The sequence below is a fragment of the Cetorhinus maximus genome, chromosome 23 (assembly GCF_964194155.1).
Source record: "Cetorhinus maximus chromosome 23, sCetMax3.hap1.1, whole genome shotgun sequence".
Classification (NCBI taxonomy): domain Eukaryota; kingdom Metazoa; phylum Chordata; class Chondrichthyes; order Lamniformes; family Cetorhinidae; genus Cetorhinus; species Cetorhinus maximus.
The window spans coordinates 19,774,055-19,797,897 of record NC_135901.1 but is presented as its reverse complement, the minus strand read 5'-3'; the positions used below and the strand labels follow the sequence as shown (position 1 = coordinate 19,797,897).

Genomic DNA, 23,843 nt, shown 5'->3' with positions numbered 1-23,843 from the left:
GGAAATGCACAGCAGCTCCCTCATTTCAAAGTGACAAATGAATGGTCACTGTTTCAGGTGGGACTCCTTCAGAATGAAGACTTCCCACCAGCAGCACCAACTCCCCACCCCTCCTCCCCTTCCCTCCCTGTTCACTGAACATTCCTTCACCCACTCATCCATCCATTGCACATCCACCCAATGGCTCCCAGCCTGGATTGACATTCAGCACGAACCCAGTGAGAGGGTGAGCTGGCCCTTGGGATGTCAGAATGGACAAGAGCTGGAAGTGGTTCCAATCAATACATTTTCTGTGTCATTATTTAAAAAGGAAATCAATATTTTGTCAAACGCCCCTGTGCACCCCCTTGGTGAATTACAATTTCCAGCCCAGACCCTTCCTATTGTTTCTACATGGTGCATCCTGTGTGGTTTCAGCAGAGGGGGGGACAGGCTGCTCACATCCCTGCTCTCACTGCCGAGAGGCTTGTGGTCTCCACCCTCCGGGTTTCAGAGCCCCTTAGGATCCCGGCAAAGACTGATCCACCTGTATCTGTGCAGGGGCAGATTCAGCTGCTGGGAGACAGGGGAGGGGGGGGAGCGTGTTGTGAGCCAGGGCCACATATGGCTTGAGGTTGGGGGGTGGTTAATGGGTGAGAGGCTGGAACACTTTGATCGGAGTTCCCACTTCCACCATTTCTCCATCATCCCTCTCCTGGACCAGCGCCGCATCATTCCTCCCACTCTGCTGCAGCTTGGTGGAGATCAGTGACCTGTTGTAAGGTCACAGATACAGTGTCTGTCATCCTGTTTAAGGCAGCAGACATCTCCTGCACGGCCATGGTCATGACCAGCAGGGACCCATTTCAGAGTCATGCTTGAAGCTTCATGGAGGCAGCCACTCTCTCTATGACAGACAGTCTCTGGAACCTCCTCCTCCTGCTCCATGACCTTCCAAGCTCCCTCCACTCCTCCAATTCTGACCACTTGCACATCCACCACCCACATCACTCCACTGGCTGCCGATGCCCCATGTTTTGAATTCCCTCCTCCTTAAAATCTACCTCTTTGACCAAGTTTTTGATCATTTGTGAAGCACCTTGGGATGTTTTACTATGTTATAGATTCTATATCAATGCAACTTGTTGTTATTGCCTTACATTGGTAGAATCAAGAATGTCACACAAACATTTTAAATCTTTGTAGCATAATTACCACAATCAGTTCCTGACTGGAAACTTAAACCTGCCGTTTCACTTTCAGTCAGGAACAGATCACAGTTTTACACCAATCTCTGGCTTGACAGAATGTTTCCAGCATTCACCGTTCTTCCTGACTCTAAACACAGTTGTAAAGGAGCCTTCTGTTCCATGTCTGGGAACTCTGAACCATGGAAGAGAGCGGCTGGGGCACATTTCTTACACACCACACATTCAGACCTGGATGTGATTAACAGCAGAAACAGCACAATTCAATCCATGCTGTCACTCATGAACTCGCTGGTGTGTCAACAGATGGGATGACCGAGTGAATCCCTTCCCACACACGGAGCAGGTAAACGGCCTCTCCCCAGTGTGAGTGCGTTGGTGTCTCTGCAAGTGGGATAACTGAGTGAATGCCTTCCCACACATGGAACAGTTGAACGGCCTCTCCCCAGTGTGAGTGCGATGGTGTCTCTGCAAGTGGGATAACTGAGTGAATCCCTTCCCACACATGGAGCAGGTGAATGGTCTTTCCCCCGTGTGAACTCGCTGGTGTTCCAGCAGGGTGAATGACCGAGTGAATCCCTGCCCACACTCAGAGCAGGTGAACGGCCTCTCTCCAGTGTGACTCTGTTGGTGTCTCAGCAGATCACTGCTGTTTTTAAAGCTCGCCTCACAGTCAGGACATTTAAATGGTCTCAAATCAGAGTGAATACGCTGGTGTCTCAGCAGCTTAGATGAATGAGTGAATCCCTTCCCACACTCGGAGCAGGTGAATGGTCTCTCCCCAGTGTGAATTTGTTGGTGTACAGTGAGTTGAGATGATTTCCTGAACCCAGTCCCACAGTGAGAGCACCTGAACGGTCTCTCATCAGCGTGAACATGTTGAAGGCACAACAGTTTCCTGGAACTTTTATAGCACTTCCCGCAGTCTGGACATTTAAAAGGTCCTTTCCCAATGTGAATTTGCTGATGTGTCAGCAGGTGGCAGGACTGAGTGAATCCCTTCCCACACTTGGAACAGGTGAACGGTCTCTCCCCAGTGTGAGTGCGTCGATGAATCTCCAGTAGGGATGGGTAGTTGAATCCTTTCCCACAGTCCCCACATTTCCATGGTTTCTCCGTGTTGCTGGTGTCCTTCTGTCTCCCCAAGTTGGATGATCAGTTGAAGCCTTGTACACTTACAGAACTCGTGTACAGTCTCTCCCCACTGTGAATGGTGTGATGTTTTTCCTGGCTGCGTAACTGGTTAAAGCTCTTTCCACAGTAAGTGCACTGAACACTCACTCGAGTGTGTATGTGTCTCGGTGTTTTTCCAGTCACACTGATGTTTAAAACCTTTTCCCACTGACAGAACAGACAAACATTTCTCTCTCCACATTCAAAATCTGATGATATTCCGGTCCTGATGAAGTGAGTGACTGTACCAGAACTTGATGTAAAGTTTGATTTGAGTTTCCCATCTGTAAATCCTCCCCTTCTAATGCCCTGTAAAATAAGTTTATAAAAGTCACCACTGTAAGAACAGAAATTCAGAACAGAGAAATCTCGTTTCTATGGAACAGTGTTTCCCTTGAAGCTGTAAATCTCCATCCCACGCACTCTCTCATCCCAATGCTAAAATCCAAACCCATCTCACCATCTCCAGCATTTCTTTCCTCAACTCCCAGTTTTCTCTCTCCCTTTACTCTGACTGGATTCAGCTCTCCAGCCCTTGAGTGCAAAGTAAGAGTAAAAAGAATGAGTCAATAATTTCTCTCCTGCTCACTGGAACCCTGAAGCCCTGCCCACTCTCTGTTACCTCACCAAGATGCACCCTGCCTGCTGAACACGCCTCTACCAAGATGGTGGCAATCACCTGGGTAACCTGGCCTGTCACCAAGGAAACCTCACTCTCCTGATTCATCCTGACTCTCTTACTTAAGCAGTTCCTCTGGATTGAGGATGACTTGCTTCCATTTTCGCTCATTGCACTCAGAGATGGCTGATAAGTCCAGTGCGTATTCGGCAGACTGTCACATGTGGGCAAGTGGTGTTTGAAGGGTTGGGTAGATGAGGTATTTGGTGGTTTGTGTGCTCTCTGAAGTCTCGACTTCACCCCTGCATACTCCTCATGAAGTCTTTCTATGTGTTTGGTGCCTTCACAAATAAACCTCCAGTTTGGTCGGCTGCAACCCAGGGAGTCCTATGAGTCTGTGGGGTCGTTTGTTCATTCCAGGGATGCTTTGAGGACATCCCTGAATGTTCCCATTATCCTCCTGAGAGTCTCCTGCTGTGACCAAGGTCCCAAGAAGAACAGTTGATTCAGGAGCCTGGTGTCAGACACACGAACGACAGGTCCTGCCCAGTGGAGCTGGTTTTGAGTGGTTAGCGCCTTAATGCTGGGCACGTTGGCTTGGGAGAGGATGCTGCTGGCTGACCACTTTTCTTGCCACCAGATTTGGAGGATCTTGTGAAGGCACCACTGGTGGGACTTCTCCAGTGCTCTGAGGTGCCTGCTCTAGGTTGTCCAAGTCTCTGAGGACTTTAGGAGTGTGGGGATCAATGCTGCCCAGTAAACCATGACCTTAGTCTCGGGTTTGACATCCTGGTCCTCAAATACTCTGTTCTTCTTTTGGCTGAAGGCTGAGCTGGAATATTAGAGGTGATGATGAATTTCATCATCTAGTCTGCCTTCGACAAAAGAAGCTACCAAGATATGGAAATTGATCCACATTTTCCTGGATCTTGCCGTTGATAATAATCGATGAGGGGAGGTGTTAAAACACACATGATATATAACTAATGGTGAGTAGGAGGTCCAACAACTCAAGGACACCAACACTTCAGCGCTGTCAAGACCATCTATGACCCAAACACTCAAGGACCCACCCCACTGAAAGCCAAGCTTGGAGGGAGTTCATCAAGGACGTGGAGGCAGTCAGTGCTCACTGGAGAGAATATTTTGAAGAACTCCTCAATCGAGACTCTGTCTTCCACTTTTTTTATTCATTTACGTGATATGGGCTTTGCTGCTGCTGTTACATTCCTCATTGAGAAGAGGGGTGTATGCCGGGGGATCTTTGGGACACTGTGACTGTGATTATATTCAAGAAGGGAGACAAGTCTGATTACAGTAATTACAGAGGAGTCTTCCTGTTGTCTGCCACAGGGAAGATCATTGCAAGGATCCTCTTCAATCACCTTCTCTTAGTGGCCAAAGAGCTCCTTCCAGAGTTACAGTGCGGTTTCCCCCCATCGAGAGACATCACAGACATGATCTTCACTGTGTGGAAGACCCAAGAAAAATGTAAGGAACAGCATCAACCTATGTACTTGGCCTTTCTCAACCTCCCAGAAGCCTTTTACACTGTCACTCGTGAAGTTTTCTGCAGTATCCCCTTCAAATTTAGCTTCCCTCTGAAATTTGTCACCATCCTCCGCCTACTCCACGATTTCATGAAAGCCATGATCCTCATCAATGGAACGACCACAGGCCCTATCTGCATTTTCCTCTCTGCATTTCACCTCAAGCAAATTACCAACAGGCGTGGAGATAATCTACAGAACAGACAGAAAACCAACACCACCTTGAAAACAAAACCAGAATCAGTCCAACCTCAGACCCCTGAACCCCAGTATGCCGACACCTGATTTCTATTTTAAATCCATCCAACTGCCTTTATTTCATAACTGCCTTAATACCCTTGCCTCACAAACATCCAACAATCTCAGTTTTTTTAAATTTTCAATTGACAAAATCTCAACAGAATTCCAGATTTCCACCATATTTTCTGTGAAGTGATTTCTGACATTGTCCTGAACAGCCTCGTCTCAGTTACACAAATAAATATCGCTGATTTGTACCAAAAACAAAAAGTTCTGGAAAAACTCAGCAGGTCTGACAGCATCTGTGGAGAGAAAGGCAGAGTTAACATTTTGAATCCGTATGACTCTTCTGAAGAAGATGCTGTCAGACCTGCTGAGTTTTTCCAGCACTTTTTGTTTTTGTTTCAGATTTCCAGCATCCGCAGTATTTTGCCTTTATCACATTGTACATTTGAATGGTAACAATTATTTTGCTTTTAACTAAGTTGTACAATAAAATTTAAAAAACATAATAATTTTAGTAAAATACTGTGGATGCTGGAAATCTGAAATAAAAACAGAAAGTGCTGGAAATCCTCAGCAGGTTTGGCAGCTTCTGTGAAGAGAGAGAAACAGATTTAACATTTCCAATCCAATATGATTCTTCTTCAGAACTGAGTATTTCCAGCATTCTGATTTCATTTTAAACACATAATTGATGTAAACTTTATTGTCCTTACAGGTATCTGGATGTAAATCTGATTTCAGACCTTCCTCTGAACAGTTTCAAACTGACTCCAGCTCATTGTCCATGCCTGCACTAAAGACCCGGATGGAAAACCCTCAGCACAAGATGGCGGCGGCCGGTTGCCCGGGTAACCTGGGCCTGTCACCGGAATAAAAGCCCCGCCCTCAACCACCCTTCCCTCACCAAGATGGCCGCCCATGCGCCCGGCTCCCTGAACAAGTCCCGCTTTCCTCTCCTAAGATGGCAGCGGTCGGTGAGCCGGCTCCCAGTGCGCAGGTGCAGCGTGGGTGTGCGCTCTGAGCATGCTCAGTGTCAGTTATGGTGACAGAGTGAGGAGGAGCGGACGGTTTGGGAGGCGGGAGGAGATTGTGAGCACAGGGTAGGAATGGAAACCGCGGCTGGACTGGGAACTGGATCAACTTCTGGGGTAGGCCCCAGGCCCCGTGTTTACCCCGCGGTGACAGGCCCGGGGGGGAGGGAGCGATGGAGCCGGCGGCTGGACGGGGAGGATTTGGAAACACTTTGTGGATCCGCAAACCCTGAGGAATAATTGTCAGCTCCTGGTTTGCAGCTGCGGGGCTTCTCCCTCCCGGGAACAGGCCCAGGTTAACGGCCGCCATCCTGGGTCAGCGAGTGGAGGATGGTTCACATCAGAGGATGGGGGAGGGGGGACAATAAATAAGAGGTTACACTTTGGGCTCAAATCAATGAGGAATCTGATCTGTGGGAAGGAAGGAAATCCTGGGAGGTGGGCGGGGAGGATTCAGAAACACCCGCTGGAGGCCCCAAACCCCCAATAAGACTCATTGATTTTATTGTCAGTCTGCAGACAGGAGCTGGAGAACTGAACCCAGGCAGAGGAGAGGGAGGGAGAAAACTGGGAGTGGAGGAAAGAATTGGTGGTGATGGGTTTGGATTTCAGCCCAGGGAGAGGGAGTGTGTGTGGGACGGGGATTTACAGCTTTGGTGGAACAAGAGATTTAAAAATGTATTTTTTAGAAACGAGAAATGTCTGTTCCCAATGTACTGACAGTGATAGCATTTGTGATCTCTTTTTACAGATATTAGGAAGGAGGATCTGCAGAAGCTCAAACGAAACTTCGCGTCAAGATCTGGTTGAGTCATTTGATTCATCAAGGCCTGAATATCATTAGCCTTTGAATGCAGAAGGAGAAATGATTCTCTGTTCTGTCTGAGAGAATTGATTAAAAACAGCAGTGTGACTGGAGAATCACCAAGAGACACAGACCGAGAGATTATGTTCCAGTGAACTGACTGACCTCTAACCAGTTACACAGTCTTAGAAAAACATCACACCTTTCACAGCTGGAAGAAACTGTATACATGTTCTGTGTGTGGATCAGGCTTCAACTGATCATCCAACTTGGACAGACACAAGGACACTGGCACAATGGAGAAACCATGGAAATGTGAGGACTGTGGGAAGGGATTCAATTATCCATCCCTGCTGGAAAATCATCGACGTGGTCACACTGGGGAGAAGCCATTCATCTGTTCCGTGTGTGGGAAGGGATTTACTCAGACAACCAATCTCATGTCACACCAGCGAGCTCACACTGAGGAGAGGCCGTTCAGCTGCACTTCCTGTGGAAAGAGGTTCAGGTCTTCATCCAGCCTAATGGCACACCATCAAGTTCACACTGGGGAGTGGCCGTTCACCTGCTCCATGTGTGGGAAGGGATTCACAAAGTCATCCAACCTGGTGACTCACCAGCGAATTCACTCTGAGGAGAAGCCATTCAGCTGCACTTCCTGTGGGAAGAGTTTCAGGCAGTCAGGCCATCTCATTGTACATCAGCGAGTTCACACTGGGGAAAAGCCATTCAGCTGCACTGACTGCGGAAAGCATTTTAGACAGTCGAACGATCTCATTTCACACCAGCGAGTTCACACTGGGGAGAAACCGTTTACCTGTTTAGTGTGTGGGAAGGGATTTACCACATCCTCCAACCTGCTGATACACCAACACACTCACACTGGAGAGAAGCCTTTCACTTGCTCCCTGTGTGGAAAAGGATTTGCTCAGTCACGAGACCTGCTGAGACATCAGCAAGTTCACAAGTGAATGCAGGGTTTGGATTCTGTTGTTATGTTGCTGTTAATCACGTCAAGGATTGATAGTCTGACAATATTATGTTTGTTTCTGCTGATGTTAACAATCCCTATAACTGGATGGAGTTTAACATACTGGATTTGCCACTGATTTTTGGGGCTGCAGTGTCACTTTTTAAAAGCACCATCTGCGATCTCTCCCCTTAATACAAGAGCTCTCTACAGGAACCTTTATATAAAATATAAAATGAACTTTTATTTCACCCTAAATTGATCTTTGCAAATCTACATTTGGTGTATGTAAGGTGATAGACTCATAGATGTCTACAGCATAGAAGGAGGCCATTTGGTCCATCGTGTCTGACTGCACCAGTCCCTTTTTTCCAGCACTTGGCCCATAGCCCTGGAGGCTATGGCAACACAAGTGAATATCTAAATACTTCTTTAATGTTACGAGAGTTTCTGAGTCAACCATCCTTTTAGGCAGTGAGTTCCAAACTCCCGCCACCCTCTGGGTGAAAAAAATTCTCCTCAACTCCCCTGTTAGGTTCTATCTCCAATTAACATCTTCAATTAGAAAAGGCTAATTAAGCCTTACTAACTTGCACATTTTTCATAGAGGCAGCTTCATTATGAAATCAAATGAAACAAAATAGTTTCATCATGAAACAAAATAGTGAAACATTTTACAGGCACGTCAATAAAAGTTTCATCAATCAGCATTGATATTGGCAAAGCTTTGAAGTTGCTGATTTCAATCATTTACCAGATTGATTCCTGGGATGGCAGGATTGTGGTATGAGGAGAGATTGGGTCATCTAGGCCTGTATTCACTGGAGTTTGGAAGAATGAGAGGGGATTTCATTGAAACATATAAAATTCTGACAGGGCTGGACAGACTGGATGCAGGGGTAATGTTTCCTCTGCCTGGGAGGTCTAGAACAAGGGGTCACAATCTCAGGCTACGGGGTAGGTTATTTAGCACTGAAATGAGGAGAAACTTCACACACAGGGTGGAATTCTCTACCACAGAAGCTTGTGGAGGTCAAGTCATTGAATATAGTTAAGAAGAAAATAGATAGATTTCAAGACTCTAAAGGTATCAAGGGGTGTGGGGAGAGAGTGGGTTTATGTTGTTGAGATAGAGGATCAGCCATGATCATATTGACTGGCAGAGCAGGTTTGAAGGGCCGAATGACCTACTCCTATTTGCTATGTTTCTATTTCTGATGCAGCAGCAGCAACATTTGGTAAAGGTGGAACCCACAACAAAGGCTGGTTTGAGACCTACTCAGCAGAGATCACAGAATCGCACAGTACAGAAGAGGCCCTTCGGCCCATCGAGTCTGCACCAACACCTGACCAACCTACCTAATCCCATTTACCAGCACTTGGCCCATAGCTTTGAATGTTATGATGTGCCAAGTGCTCATCCAGGTACTTTTTAAAGGGTGTGAGGCAACTCTCCTCCAACACCCTCCCAGGCAGCGCATTCCGGACCGTCACCACCATCTGGGTAAAAAAGGTTTTTCCTCACGTCCCCCAAAACCTCCTGCCCCTCACCTTGAACTTATGCCCCCTTGTGACGGACCCTTCAACGAAGTGGAACAGCTGCTCCCTATCCACCCTGTCCATGCCCTTCACAATCTTGTACACAGCGATCAGGTCGCCCCTCAGCCTTCTCTGCTCCAACAAAAACAACCCAAGTCTATCCAACCTCTCTTCATAACTTAAATGTTTCATCCCAGGCAACATCCTGGTGAATTTCTTCTGCACCCCCTCCAGTGAAATCACATCCTTCCTATAATGTGGCAACTAGAACTGCACACAGTACTCCAGCTGTGGCCTCACCAAGGCCACTCCATACAACTCCAACATGACCTCCCTACTTTTGTAATCTATGCCTCGATTGATAAAAGCAAGTGTCCCAAATGCCTTTTTCACCACCCCACTAACATGCCCCTCCGCCCTCAAGAGATCTATGGACACACACGCCAAGGTCCCTTTGTTCTTCAGAACTTCCAATGTCATGCTGTTCATTGAATACTTCCTTGTTAAATTACTCCTTCCAAAGTGTATCACCTCACACTTTTCAGGGTTAAATTCCATCTGCCACTTATCTGCCCATTTGACCATCCGTCTGTATCTTCCTGTAGCCCAAGACACTCAACCTCACTGTTAACCACCCAGCCAATCTTTGTGTCACCCGTAAAATTACTAATCCTACCCTTCACATAGTAATCTATATCATTTATATAAATGACGAATAATAGGGGACCCAGCACAGATCCCTGTGGTACACCACTGGACACTGGCTTCCAGTCACTAAAGCAGCCTTCTGTCATCACCCTCTGTCTCCTACAACTAAGCTAATATCATCCCTCCAATATTTTCAGCAGCAGAGCACTCTAGAAAATGTGGTAGGAAGACAACAATAGGGACAATGAAATGTGTGAGATAGGCAATTGGGAATTAGAATTGCTAATATATAAAAACAAGCGACAGGCAAATGTAAACCTACACATTTCATTACATAACCCATAATTAGGCTAATATACCCAAATACTGTTGTTGATATAAACCCTTGCCTTCCCAAATAGGGACTTTTGATGCAAAGTTTACCTTTTTGGAACAAATATAAAATAATATATAAAATATATGTGTATATGTACACAGAAGGTAAAATTGAAGAGTATCTCATTCTGTAAACACTAGGTTGGGACATGTAAAGGCAGCAACAGCCAACGGGGTACACCTAAATTGATACATTGGAGGTAGATACCACTGTCACCTGAGAAAACTTTAAAAAGCTGTCTTCAAATACTGTTAGGTGTAAATTTCTGCTGAATTGCTCGTAGCATAAATTGTGATCTTTTATGTTTATAATTTCAATAGATGGAAAATCTTAGGTTAGTGTGCACTATTTCATGATATGGCCTTCCGGCATGTTTTCTGAGTGCATTAGCAGGAAGCTTAACCTATTGTAAATACGGCAGGCTAAAATAATCACGTTATGTCAGTGTCATATTTGATACAAAAACATTTAATCAAGACTTAAAACCACTAAACATCAACTTCACCACAAAGCAGATTTAAAATTAAAACTAGATCAAATTTTCAATTGTTTTAACTTCTCCAAATGTGAAATAAGTGTCTACATTTTACCTTTTACTTCAATTGATCACCTGTTTTCAGATATGCCCCCTGACAAAATACTAGCATCTTTTTGGAGAACTACTATTATTCTTGCATAAACTACCTTACTCCTTCAGACTAGTTATGTCTCCATACTCACCATGAAATGAAGATGAATTTGATTAAGATGATCTAGAACCCTCAATTATTTGGAACAATCTTGCCTAAAGTCCTTAACTTTAAACAAAATAGACTGATCTACCAAGCACCACCTATAATATTTGTGACATAGAGCTACCAACATAGATTTCCCAAAAATAGTTAAGTGAGCAGCCTCAATCCACAATGACATCTATCATTGAAGCAAAAAGCAAAGTCTACCTTATACACAACATAAACCCAACAGCTAGAATGCTGCGTAACTTGAAATTATCCAAGATAGTTGTGCAAAAGACAGGGAGATACTGTGCAAATAAACACTGGAACAGCCTACATCAAGAAATCCAAACTGCCTGTGACAAAGGAAATCTACGTGCTATGTATGATGGGATCATGAGGGCGCTTGGTCCAACCATCACCAAAGTTGCCCCTTTGAAATTGGCAGATGAATTACTCACTGACAGAAGTAAACAGATGTCCCGCTGGGTTGGATTGAACGTTACTGTGAGCTGTACTCCCGCGAAACAGACATCTCCCAGACTCTGTTTGACTCTCATACAGTTTCCTGTCATGATTGAGTTGGACCAGATATCTTCTTCATTTGAGCTGGAAAGTCCATTCATTGCGTAGCAAGCAGAAAGGCTCCCGGCAAGGATGGAATTCCGGGTGAACTGTTGAAGCACAGAAATTCCCATCTCCTGTCACACCTTCATGACCTCCTCCTCTGGAAGGTCATCAGCATTCCCTCATTTTGAGGATAATGCCTACTCAGGGCCACGAGTTTCTGCCATGGGTCTTCATGTGACTGAACAGGCCGATTCTTAACCCACAGATTGTTGGGCATATGGGGTAGTGGGAATCAGAGTGCAGGATTGCTTCCTTTTTTCTCCATTTCTGCCACTGTTTTGTCTCTTCATTAAGCTGTTGGGACTCAGAGCTTGAGGCAGCTTGATTGACAAGTTGTTGCCATTCTGAACAATTGGTAACAAACTCCTCCCAGTCACGAAGGTCAAAGTCACTGTGCTTCATGGAGACATTCAGAGTGTCTTTGAAGCATTTTCTTTGTACTCCCCTAGAATGTCAGGCATTTGAAAGTTGAGATAACAGACCTGTCATCACCAATTACAGATGCTCCCTGACCAGTCTCCATTTCTCTTCCATTTACAGACACTCCCTGACCAGTCTCCATTTCTCCTACATTTACAGACGCTCCCTGACCAGTCTCCATTTCTCCTCCATTTACAGACACACTCTGCCTGTCCTGGATTTTGGGACTGTCTCTGCTCTCAGGTTTTTGTTGTGATTCGGCTCGGAGAGAAGTGGTGGAGGCTGTTATTGGAGGTTTATATTGTTGTTTGCTGTTATCTCACTGTCAATGCACATCATAACTGGAACTCTCCACTCAACACCCTTCCCCTGGCTTCCTGTCCTCGCAAACATCACTCCGCCACATATCCGCCAACTGACTAAAACCCACAAGCTGGTTGAAACCATCCGTGCTGCTCCTCACTAACCACTCCATGATGACCGATTCAACCTATCTACTGCCTGCCATCCATCTTGCCGCCCCATGTGGAGCACCCTTCCTGAGCAAGATCTACCAGCAGACTCCTTTGGATCAAGCAAAGGAACCACAGAGAGTCACTGACAAGTTCCTCGTGACAAACCTCATCTGCTGAATGGCTTTGAACTGCCACGATGAGAGTGGTCCTTGCTGAACAGGTTCAGGACATGGAAGGCCCCTGTGCAGCCAAACTACACCACTGGGACCTCAGTACAAACCCCTTATCCACTTGTGGAAAAATACAAACAATGTTGCACGTAACCGAGGAGAGTTCCCCCGACAGACTGAGTGGCAGGCTTTCTGTCCTGCTGTGCATTCTGGGTACAGACACACACCATCGAAGCAGCGAATCTCCTATTCAAACATTGGTTTTCTCTGGCAGCATGGAGATTTGAGGGGCAAAAGCCCTTTCAGAACAGGGAGGGTAACAAAAAACTGAAGCACGAGAGTCCGGGGCCGACTCGGTCAAAAACAATCACAACGCAGGGGTAGGGATTTTAGGCTCAGAAGAGCTGGTGACTGAGGTTTCAGTCCCATGGAAACCAGGGTCTAGTCTCACTGGGACCAGGGGGCTAGTCCCACTGGTGCCAGGGGTTCAGTCCCGTGGAGAACGAGGTCTGGTCCTACAGGCACCAAGTCCCACTATTCCATGAAATAAAAGCAGATACCACTGGATGTCAGCATTTTCTATTTGCTTTTGAATTCAGATTTTCAGCATCTGAAATATTTTATTTTTGTGCCACCATACCCTTTTTTTATTCATTTATGGGATGTGGGCATCACTGGCTAGACCACCATTTATTGCCCAACCCTCATTGCCCTTGAGTTGGTGGTGGTGAGCTACCTTCCTGAACCACTGCAGTCCTTGTGGTGTTGGTACACCCAGTGCTGTTAGGGAGGGAGATCCAGGATTTTGACCCAGTGACAGCGAAGGAACGGTGATATATTTCCAAATCAGGATGGTGATTGGCTTGGAGGAGAATTTCCAGTTGATGGTGTTCCCATGTATCTGCTGCCCTTGTCCTTCTAAATAGTAGCAGTTGTGGGTTTGGAAGGTGCTGTCTAAGAAGCCTTGGCAAGTTTCTGCAGTGCATCTTGGAGATGGTACACACTGCTGCCACTGTTTGTCATGGTGGAGGGAGTGAATGTTTGTGGATGGGGTGCTAATCAAGCAAGCTGCTTTGATCTGGATGGTGTCAAGCTCCTTGAGTGTTGTTGGAGCTGCAGTCACAGACAAGTAGAGAGCATTCCATCACACTCCTGACTTGTGCCTGCAGATGGACAACTTTGGGGAGTCAGGAGGTGAGCTAATCGCCCCAGGATCTTTAACCTCTGACTGCTCTTGTAGCCACAGTAGTTATATGCCTCGTCCAGTTCAGTTTCTGGTCAATGGTAGCCTCCAGGATGTTGATAGTGGGGGATTCAGTGATGGTAATACCATTGTATGTCAAGGGGCAATGGTTAGATTCTCTCTTGTTGGAGATGGTCATTGTCCCGCACTTGTGAGGCACGAATGTTACTGGCCACTTGTCAGCCAAAGCCTGGATATTGCCCAGGTCTTGCTGCATTTGAACAGTGACTGCTTCAGTATTGTTGTTTAATACATTTGTTTGGATCTGGAGGAGAGATAATCAAAGACCAGACATATTTAAATCCTCTTTTCCTTTTTTAATGTTTGTACAATTTATAATCCATAATCCAGTATGATTCTCACATCCACAGCTTGTATTTATGTAGCACCTTTAACATTGTGAAACATCCCAAAGCATTTCACAGGAGAGTTATCAATCACCATTTGACAATGAGCCATGTAAGGATTAACAGGGCAGATGAGACCAAAAACTTCGTCAAAGAGGTAGGATTTAAGGAGTATCTTAAAGGAGGAAAGTGAGGTGGAGATGTTTAGAGAAGGAATTCCAGAGCTAACTGACTCTCCTACAGTGGAAACATTTTCTTCCTATCTACCTGTCGAAACCTCTCAGCATTTTGAACACCACCATTAACTTTCTCCCTAACCTCCTTGCTCCAAGGAGGGAAATCCCTCCACAGAACTGAAATCCCTCAGGCTTGGTATAATTCTGTTGAATCTCTCCTGCACCCTCTCTGAGATAGTGACGTCCTTTCTAAACTGAGGTGTCCAAAATTGGTAATGATAGCCACCTGAGGTCTCACCAGTGGTTTAATAAAGGTTTACAATAACTTCCTTGCTTTTGCACTCTGAGCCTATTTCAATGAAGACAGGATCCTTTGTGCTTTATTAAAGCCTTATCAAATAGTCCTGCTACCTCCAAAGATTCCTCTACATACAAGGTGTTCTTGTTCCTGCACTCTGTTTAAAATTGTACCATTTAGTTTATACTGCCTCTCCTCATTCTTCCTTCCAAAATGTATCATTGACTGTGAATCACTTTGGGATGTTCTGAGGGTGTGAAAGGTGCGAAATGAACACAAGAACTTTCTTTCTGTTTTACAGCTGATTAAAAGTTGTAGATTTTGCTCCAAAGATTAAATTGAAATTGATGTTAAAAGTTACCTATTTTGCTGCAGAAACAACTTCAACTGTGAGTCAGAGAATTAAGAGGAAAGATCCCAGACAGCGGTTCTTCAAGGTACACTGCAGGCCCGGCAGCTCAATCAGCTCCACACTCAACTCAGAAGACCTTAACAACTCCACATACTACCCAGAGGGGAGTTCTCCTGGTGCAGTGGGACCAACATTCGTGTTTTAACTAACACCACCAAAAAAAAATCTGGATTAATTGGTCATTTGTCTCATTACTGGTTTCTGGGATTTTGCTGGACACAAACTGGCTATTGTGAAAGAACAAAAAGAGCATTTCAAAAGGAACTAACTTGTCTTCGTGCTTTTAAAAAGACACAACACACTGTGTTTAATACAAAGCTGATTTGACACTTATCCAGAATTTGAACAATTGTAACTAGACTGGAGTTTATCAAAATCATCAGAAACAGATCCCAACAGCCCGGGGAGATCACCACACGGCTGCCGGGCCCAGCAACTCTCATTCAGCCCCTGAGAGCCGCACTCACTGTTCCTGAGGCTGCGTTCGCCCCCCCGCTCAGTTTCTCCATTGAATCCTGTTTCTCTCATTGTTTTTCCCAACTCAGATTCATCGCCTCATTTTATTTTCTTCCTCTGAGCCCCTGAACTCCATCTGACAGGGTCATGTTGGAGAGCGGGCATTGACTGTCCTGGGAAACAACAGCAAGAGGAGCTCAGAGGCCCGAGGAGCAAGGAAGCAGCGAGTTCACCAATTGGAGCAATTGAGGCCTGGAACCTGAGTTGGCCAGTCAAGTGAGTCAGTTGGAACCCCTGGTAGACAAGTTATCATTAAAAAATTCTTTTTTTGGGGATGTGAGCGTCACTGGCTTTGCCAGCAATTATTGCCCATCCCTAATTGCCCTTGTTTAGAGGGCATTTAAAAGTCAACCACATTGCTGTGGATCTGGAGTCACATGTCGGCCAGGTAAGGATGGCAGATTTCCTTCCCTGAAGGGGATTAGTGAACCAGCTAGGTTTTTATGACAATCAGCAATGGTTTCCTGGTCATCAGACTTTTAATTCCAGATTTTTATTAAATTTAAATTTCATCATCTGCCGTGGTGGGATTTGAACCCCGGTCCCCTGGGTCTCTGGAAAGTGACAGAGTAGTTTAAATGTTGTCAGTATTTTGATTTCCTGAGGCTCTGATTATGAGTTTCAGACATTCTGTGCCACGTGGATGAAGGTTTCAAGGTCATGCTTCTCTCTCTTTGCATGTCGATATTTGTAAAAAATATATAAATTGATTTCCCCCTCATGTTTCTATTTCCAATGCTTAGATGGACAATGCCCCACCAATTCCCACTCCCCTTCTTTCTCGTGGTTAGTGGAGGGTCCGTGCACTTGAGTTGATGCATAATTTTGCTCCCAATTTTATTTATTGCCTCCCGCCTCAATCTGCCCATCAGTTGAAAAAACACTAATTAGGACATGCGATGGCGGGGTCATTACCCAGTATTCCCTGCGGTGGTGAATGTCCCCCATCCAAACCACAGGAGAGTGGTGCGCAGGTCTGATCACTGTTTGGAGCATGCGCAGTGAGAGTGATGGCGGTGGGGAGAGACGCTCTTTTGTCTCATCTGCAACCGGTAAGGAAATTGAAACGCGGAGGGAGCGATAGAGCCGGCGGGTCGACGGGGACGGTTTCGAAACACCCGCTGAAGGCCTCACACCTCGAATAAGAACTTGCAGGTCCCGGGTTTCCAGCTTCGAGTCCTTTTCTCGAGAACTGGCCCAGGTGAACTGCCGCCATTTTGGTTCAGCGAGGAGTAGAGCGCATGCGTTGGCGACTGGGGACGGGGTGGGCGGGGCTTCAGAACCTCTGTTCCCCACCGGGTCCTAGTGCCCGTGATGTGTAAACAGCGGCCTCGGTTTTTAAACAGCTTCACCTATTCCCAGACCGCAGGTGATGTTTGCAGCCCAGAGGAGACCATGTATATATTCAGTATGAGAGGTAGCAGCCCTGTATGGTTACCTGAGGGGCTGCTCTTCCATGTTAGTTTACGCTTCAGCCCCAAGCTCCTGATCTTGCTGCCCAGTGGGAGGTGGTTAAGACAGAGGATCTTCTACTGGAGCTGCTCTCGGTTAAAACAGCATTTTGGAGATCAAGGGTGGGTGGGATCTATGGCTGCTGGCCTCTCTTCCGTGATTTTGTCTGTGTCCGAGTGGCCTTGGACAAGGAACATGCGGTGTCCACCAATAGACTTGATACCTTCCACAACCGGTGGTACCTCAGGGTACAAAGTGTCTCATAGACTCTGGAAACAATAATATGGTTTAGTTGGGAAGGCTCCCTTTGCTTTTGATGGAACTTTGTTGCTAATTTTAGTTTCTTTTACTTTGATTGGATCACGTGTTTGAGGAAACAAGTGGAAAGAATGTTCCACAGAAATAAGTCTAACAAGAATAGTCTGTTCTGAATTTCTATCCTGCACTGATCGTGATACTGACTCTGTCAACTCTATTTACAGAGTATTAGAAGGAGAGGACTTGCTGATGGGAAACTCAAACCAAACATCAGATCAAGATCTGACAGAGCCACTCGATTCATCAGGACCTGAATATCAACGGCCTTTGAACATTTAAAAGGTGGAAGGAGAAATGTTTGTCTGTTCTGTCTGTGGGAGAAGAATTCAATCATCGGTGTGACTGGAAAAGCACCGAGACACCCACACACCCGAGTGAGTGTGTTCCAGTGAACTGACTGTGGGAAAGAGCTTTAACCAGTTACACAGCCTGAAAAAACATTACACTGTTCACAGTGGGGAGATCTGTACATATGCTCTGTGTGTGGATGAGGCTTCAACTGATCGACCAATATGGAGAGACACAAGGACACCCATACCATGGAGAAACCGTGGAAATGTGGGGACTGTGGGAAGGGATTCAATTACCCATCCCTGCTGGAAATGCATCGACGCAGTCACAGTGGGGAGAGGCCATTCACCTGCTCCGTGTGTGGGAAGGGATTCATTCAGTCATCCCACCTACAGACCCACCAGCAAGTTCACATTGATGAGAGGCTGTGTAACCCCTCGGACAGTGAGAACAGCTTTCAAAGCTCCAAGGACCTGGTCAGGCACCAGGTTGTTCACACCGAGAAACAGTTCAGTTGCTCTCACTGCGGGAAGGTGTTTAAAAGATCACAGAACCTCATTGAACACAAACGCACTCACACTGGGGAGAGGCCATTCATCTGCTCTTTGTGTGGGAAGGGATTCACTCGGTCATCCCACCTCGCTACACACCAACTAGTTCACACAGATAAAAGACCTTTCAAATGTTCTGACTGTGAAAAGAGTTATAAAACCACAAGTGATCTGCTGATCCACCAGCGGGTTCACAATGAGGAGAGGCCATTCAGATGCACAGTGTGTGGGAAGGGATTCACTCTGTCATCCAGCCTCCAGAAACACCAGCGAGTTCACACTGGGGAGAAATCGTTCACCTGCTCCCTGTGTGGAAAAGGATTCATTTATTTAACCAGCCTCAGATCACACCAACTTGTTCACTCTGATAAGAAACCTTTCAAATGTTCTGAATGTGAGAAGAGCTTTAAAACCACAAGTGTTCTGCTGAGACACCAGCGAGTTCACACTGGGGAGAGACCGTTCATCTGTTCCGACTGTGGGAAGGGATACACTCGCTCATCCCACCTGCTGACACACCAGCGAGTTCACAATAGTCTGCAGGGACTGGATTCTGCTGTTATTACTGCTGTTAATCAGAACCAGGAATGAACCTTGTTCATTCTGACAGCTGGGTTTTGTTTCAGCTGATGTAAGTAACCCGTATATCTGAGCTGGAATTTAATATTCTGGATAAATGTCAAGTGAACTAATGTTGTCACAGACACACTTTTGAGACCTTGATTTCTCCAACATGAGATTAATTGATGTCCAGTTGCTAATTGCTCCAATTTTGGAGCCTTTTCTCCTTTCTAACTCTAGATTATTTCAGTTCTCATGCCTTTAATTACTCTCACGGACAAGTCCCATACCTTCCAAACTGTCCCTCCTAGCCTTGTTGTCCAGAAAAGGTATTGGTAACACTCCCGGGATCACTAAACACAAAACCCAGTCTTTTATACTGATGTGCTGGGCTCGGCCGTCATTGAGGATGGTGATGATTGTGGGGCCTACTTTTTCTGTTAGTTGTTTACTTGTCCAGCACCATTCTTGACTGGATATGGCAGGTTGATCTGTGATTTGATCCGTTGTTTGTGGGATTGCTTAACCCTGCCTCGAGCATGCTGCTTCCACTGTTTAGAAGGCACATTGTTCCATCATGTAGGGTCACCAGATTGGAATCTGAGTTTTAGGAATGCCTGGTGCTGCTCCTACACTCCGTGTTGAACCAGGGTTGGTCTCTTGGCTTGATGGTAATGGTAGAGTGAGGGATATGTGGACCATGTGGTTACAGATTGTGGCTGAATACAATTCTGCTGCTGCTGATGACCCACAGCACCTCATGGATGCCCAGTTTATATCTCAACCTATTCTGAATCTATCCCATTTAGCATGGTGATAGTGCCTCACAACATGATGGACGGCATCCTCAGTGTGAAGACGGGAATTTGTCTTATAAGATCACAAGAATTAGAAGCAGGAGTAGGTTATTTGGCCCCTCGAGCCTGCTCCGATCATAGCTGATCCGATTGTTGCATTAACTCCCACTTTCCTGTCTGCCCCCATAACTCTTGACTCTCTTGTCAATCAAAAACATGTCCAACTCAGCTTTGAATATATTCAGTGATCCAGCCTTCATTGCTCTCTGGGGAGGAGAATTCGAAAGACTAATGACCCTCAGCAAAGAAATTCCTTCTTGTGTCTGTCCTAAATGGGAGACCCCTTATCTTTAAACTGTGCCTCCTAGTTCAAGATTCACCCACGAAAGGAAACATCCTCCCAACATTTTCCCTGTCAAGCCCCCTCAGGATCTTGTTTCAATAAGATCACCTCTCATTTTTCTAAACTCCAGTGAGTATAGGCCCAACCTGCTCAACCTTTCCTCATAGGACAATCCCTTCATTCCAGGAATCAGTATAGTGAACCTTCTCTGAACTGCTTCCAATGCAAGTATATCTCTCATTCAGTAAGGGGATGCAAACTCTGCCCAGTTCTCTCGCTGTGTTCGCACCAATGATCTGTACAGTCATTGCAAGACTTCCTTACTTTTATACTTCAGCCCCCTTTCAAAAATGCCCCCCTAATTACTTTCTATTCCTGAATGCTACCTTTCTGTCATTCATGTACCAGGACACCCAGATCCCACCGTACCGCAGCATTCTGCAGTGTCTCCACATTTAAATCAAATGGTTTTACTATTGTTCCTGCCAAAGTAGACAACCTCACATTTTACCACATTATACCTGCCACAATTTTTGCCCACTCAAGTAACCTATCTATATCTTTATATCCTCCTCACAACTTGCTTTCCCACATTTTTGTATCAGCAAATTTGAATATAACACAATTGATTCCTTCATCCGAGTCAGATGATAATAGTTGAGGCCCCAGCACTGATCCCTGTGACACTCCACCAGTTACAGTCTGTCAACCCGAAAGTGGATGAGCACTGTGCGATGGTCACTCCTACCAATACTGTCATGGACAGAAGGATCTGCAACAGGTAGATTGGTGAGGACGAGGTCAAGTAGGTTTTTCCCTCTCGGTTCCTTCACCACCTACTGCAGACCCAGTCTAGCAGCTATGTCCATCAGGACTCAGCCAGCTCAGTTGATATTGGTGCGAGCTTGCCAGCCTTGGTGATGGACATTCCCCCACCCACTGTACATTCAATGCCCTTGCCTCCCTCAGTGCTTCTTCCAAGTGGTGTTCAATATGGAGGAGCACTGATTCATCAGCTGAGGGAAGACAGTATGAGATTTCCATGCCCATGTTTGACCTGATGCCATGAGACTTCATGGGGACTGGAGTCAATGTGGAGGACTCCCAGGGCCACTCTCTCACCCTGTACACCTCTGTGCTGCCATCTCTACTAGGGCCTGTCTCTGAGTGTGACTGTGTCAGGCTGTTGCTTGACTAGTCTGTGAGACTGTAGCCAAGTTCATGTTTAATAATTAGTTTCTAGTTTAGTTATGTGTAATGATCAAGGAATTGAAGTGTATTAATCAAATAACCTAATATGATATTCTGTTTAATTGTAATCAATGTAGAACACTAGTAGCACGTGACTGGCTCTTTGTCTGTAGCTGCACCCTTACTTGGCAAGTGAAATATAGCACATGGCCCTAGGCTAGTACAAAGCTACACTTTAATGGTTTAATTGCAGAGTAAGTGCTGCAAACCCCATCTTGGTTGGATGAGCTAAGGTCTGGAACTGTTAACTCCCCAGCCATTGGCACTGATCAGCTATTCTTGAGTTAGAAGACCCTATTGTGTGAAGAAAACAGCTGTGGGGTTTCAAACCTTCAACCTAATGTCTTAAATCAGTTTATCCTTTTAACTTGTCGTGTCTTCAAAGAAGCAGTCACTTTCCTGAACAATATATAACCTGGTTCTGTAAACTTAAAGAATTAAGTGCTCCAATCAGTTTTTGTAGCTCTGTAGTTCTTTTGACTCATATTACTTATGAACATGTATCAATTAAATGTATCAATTGTATGCACTTTTATGTGTATCTTGCTATCTCAACTTTGACACTGATCACCTTTATGCACTGATTTTATGCACATTACCTGTCGATTTTAGGTCTGAAGTAACTTTGTATTTTCGGTATCAGTTTAAGGCTGTGTACCACTTTGTACCTTTTTAATTAACTGCGTTCCAATCCCTGGCAGCCACTACGAAAACATACACCAGCAAGCAGTTTCTTTAACCAAAACATATTGATAGGCGCCTGCCCTAATGAGAACTCTACAGGATTTCTATACATCAATTAGGCATTTGGAACAGTGAGCCCAAGTTTTTTTTTATTCATTCATGGGATGAGAGTGTTGCTGGCTAGGCCAGCATTTATTGTCCATCCCTAATTGCCCTTGTTCAGAGGGCATTAAGAGCCAACCACATTGCTGTGGGTCTGGAGCCACATATAGGCCAGACCAGGTAAGGATGGGAGATTTCCTTCCCTTAAGGACATTAGTGAACCAGATGGGTTTTTACGACAATGGATTTGCAGTCGTCATCAGACTTTTAATTCAAATTTCACCATCTGCCGTGGTGAGATTCGAACCTGGGTCCCCAAAGCATTACCCCTGGTGTCTGGAATACTAGTCCAGTGACAATACTACTATGCCACCGCCTCCCTCGAAGTGTTAACCATTAAGACTTGACTCAACATGCTTTCTTATCTCAAATAAGCGGACGAAGAAAACATCTTGAGGCATCCGATTATCTCAGTAGAAGGCTACAAAATTTCATGAAATGACAGGAAAATCTATAATGAGGGGCACAGTCCCACAAGTTATTGACACATTAGAGTGTGGAGAGTCAGGAGATTAAAGGAAATGGCATCAGTAGATGACCCATCAGAAACTAATCACGCACCACCGAATCCAATCGGACTGATCATGCATCGTCTGAACCAGAGTTCAGGAACACTACTGATCGTGCACAGGAGCTGTGTCTAGAAAGGGTTCATAAGCACCAGCTTTCAGGAGCATTGCAGCAGCTCCAGGAAGATGAGCAGGAAAAAGATAGATTACAGTCAACAGAACAAGAGACAGCACCTTAGTTGGCCAGAAGTCATGAGCGAGTGTTCCAAAGTGAACTGACTGTTTCCATGCCTTTGGTAAGTTTAGCATTTTGTACTTATTGTGATTAACTTAGTAAATTCTGTGATGCTCGTGACAGCTCATTTGTGACCAGCATGATCCTGTAGTGAGTCGGAACTGAAAGTCCTTTTATATCATCTACCCCAACTCAAGTCTAATAATTGTAATTGACTTAAGTTTTATAATTAAGTTAAAGCAAACCCTAGATCTGACAGAAATTGTCATAAAGTCCAGCTGTTATAGGGAGGACTTTTCAGGGTCATTGAGGGTGGTTTGTCTGGTTTTATTAATTTCTGTAGAACTTTGATACAACTGAATGACTCGGCCTTTTCGGAGTCCGCTTCATTGCTGTGGTCCTGGAGTCACATGTTGGCCAGGCCAGGTAAGGACGGCCGATTTCCTTCCCTAAAGGGCATTCGGAACCACATGAGGCTTTATAAAAATCTAATAGTTTTATGATCATCATGACCAGCCTTTTTAGATTTATTCCAGGTTTATGAATTAATTATATTTAAATTTCCCCAGATACCTTCAGTGGGATTCAAACTCATGTCTCCAGACAATCATCCAGGTCTCTGGATTACTAGTCCAGTAGAATTAACACTCTACCACCATTCCCTTGTGTATGTATTTAGCAGGAGCCTGCAGGCTGATGAGACTCTGTTAAATTGCTAGTGTGCTCCTGTACTGCTCTGTATTTAACAGGAGCCTGCAGGCTCATGAGACTCTGTTAAACTATCAGTGTGGTTCTGTATTCTGCCTGTAATGGAAAATGACTGAACCTTTTGTTCCTGTTATGAAATGAGGGTGTATATTAATGAGCCTCACATCCTTGCTCATGTCTGCTGCAATTGTGCATAAAGGGGATGTGTAAAGAGCTGGTCTTTGTATGGAGATGTGAACCAAGGAAACGGTACCTGTGTTTGATAGTGACACAGCCTTGTGCTCACACTCAGAACAATGCACAAATATCCTTGTGGTTATATGTTGAGCAGAGTCAGATCACAAATGTAGTGAACAAGTTAAATTTAAATACCTCCTGTGTAGCCACGGTTTGTTAGATCACAGCTGAGAAGAGAGTTCTGTATTATCCCTGTTATCAAGAAAAAGTAACTATA

The 23,843-nt window shown here is 45.3% G+C and overlaps 3 protein-coding genes and 1 long non-coding RNA gene across 11 annotated transcripts in view; 2 read left to right on the top strand and 2 right to left on the bottom strand.

The window, feature by feature from the left end:
- LOC144697205 (uncharacterized) overlaps nucleotides 1-15,183 on the top strand; it is a 306,206-nt gene extending 291,023 nt beyond the window's left edge. The window contains exons 1-2 of one of the 8 annotated variants that reach the window (XR_013580320.1): nucleotides 5,602-5,772; nucleotides 14,975-15,183. Coding sequence is in view for 6 of the 8 variants with exons in the window: in XM_078569096.1 (XP_078425222.1) it covers nucleotides 6,908-7,582 (675 nt within the window). In the remaining 2 variants the exon portion in view is untranslated. Of the gene's footprint in view, nucleotides 1-5,601; nucleotides 5,924-6,557; nucleotides 8,998-14,974 lie in introns of those variants that run through there. The other 7 variants (XM_078569095.1, XM_078569093.1, XR_013580319.1 and 4 more) reach the window with 7 other exon arrangements.
- Nucleotides 1-23,843, bottom strand: part of LOC144697360 (uncharacterized) — a 309,889-nt gene that overhangs the window by 104,450 nt on the left and 181,596 nt on the right. The gene's annotated exons all lie outside the window — the stretch shown is intronic.
- Nucleotides 1,363-2,342, bottom strand: LOC144698408 (uncharacterized; the record flags this gene model as incomplete). Its single annotated transcript, XM_078570352.1, has 1 exon — nucleotides 1,363-2,342. A coding segment is annotated over one exon (879 nt), but the record flags the coding sequence as incomplete, so codon positions are not given.
- Nucleotides 16,530-23,843, top strand: part of LOC144697872 (uncharacterized) — a 95,464-nt gene continuing 88,150 nt past the window's right edge. The window contains exons 1-2 of the mRNA XM_078569841.1: nucleotides 16,530-16,728; nucleotides 17,462-18,727. Coding sequence (XP_078425967.1) covers nucleotides 17,810-18,727 — 918 coding nt within the window. The 5' untranslated portion in view covers nucleotides 16,530-16,728; nucleotides 17,462-17,809. The remainder of the gene's footprint in view (nucleotides 16,729-17,461; nucleotides 18,728-23,843) is intronic.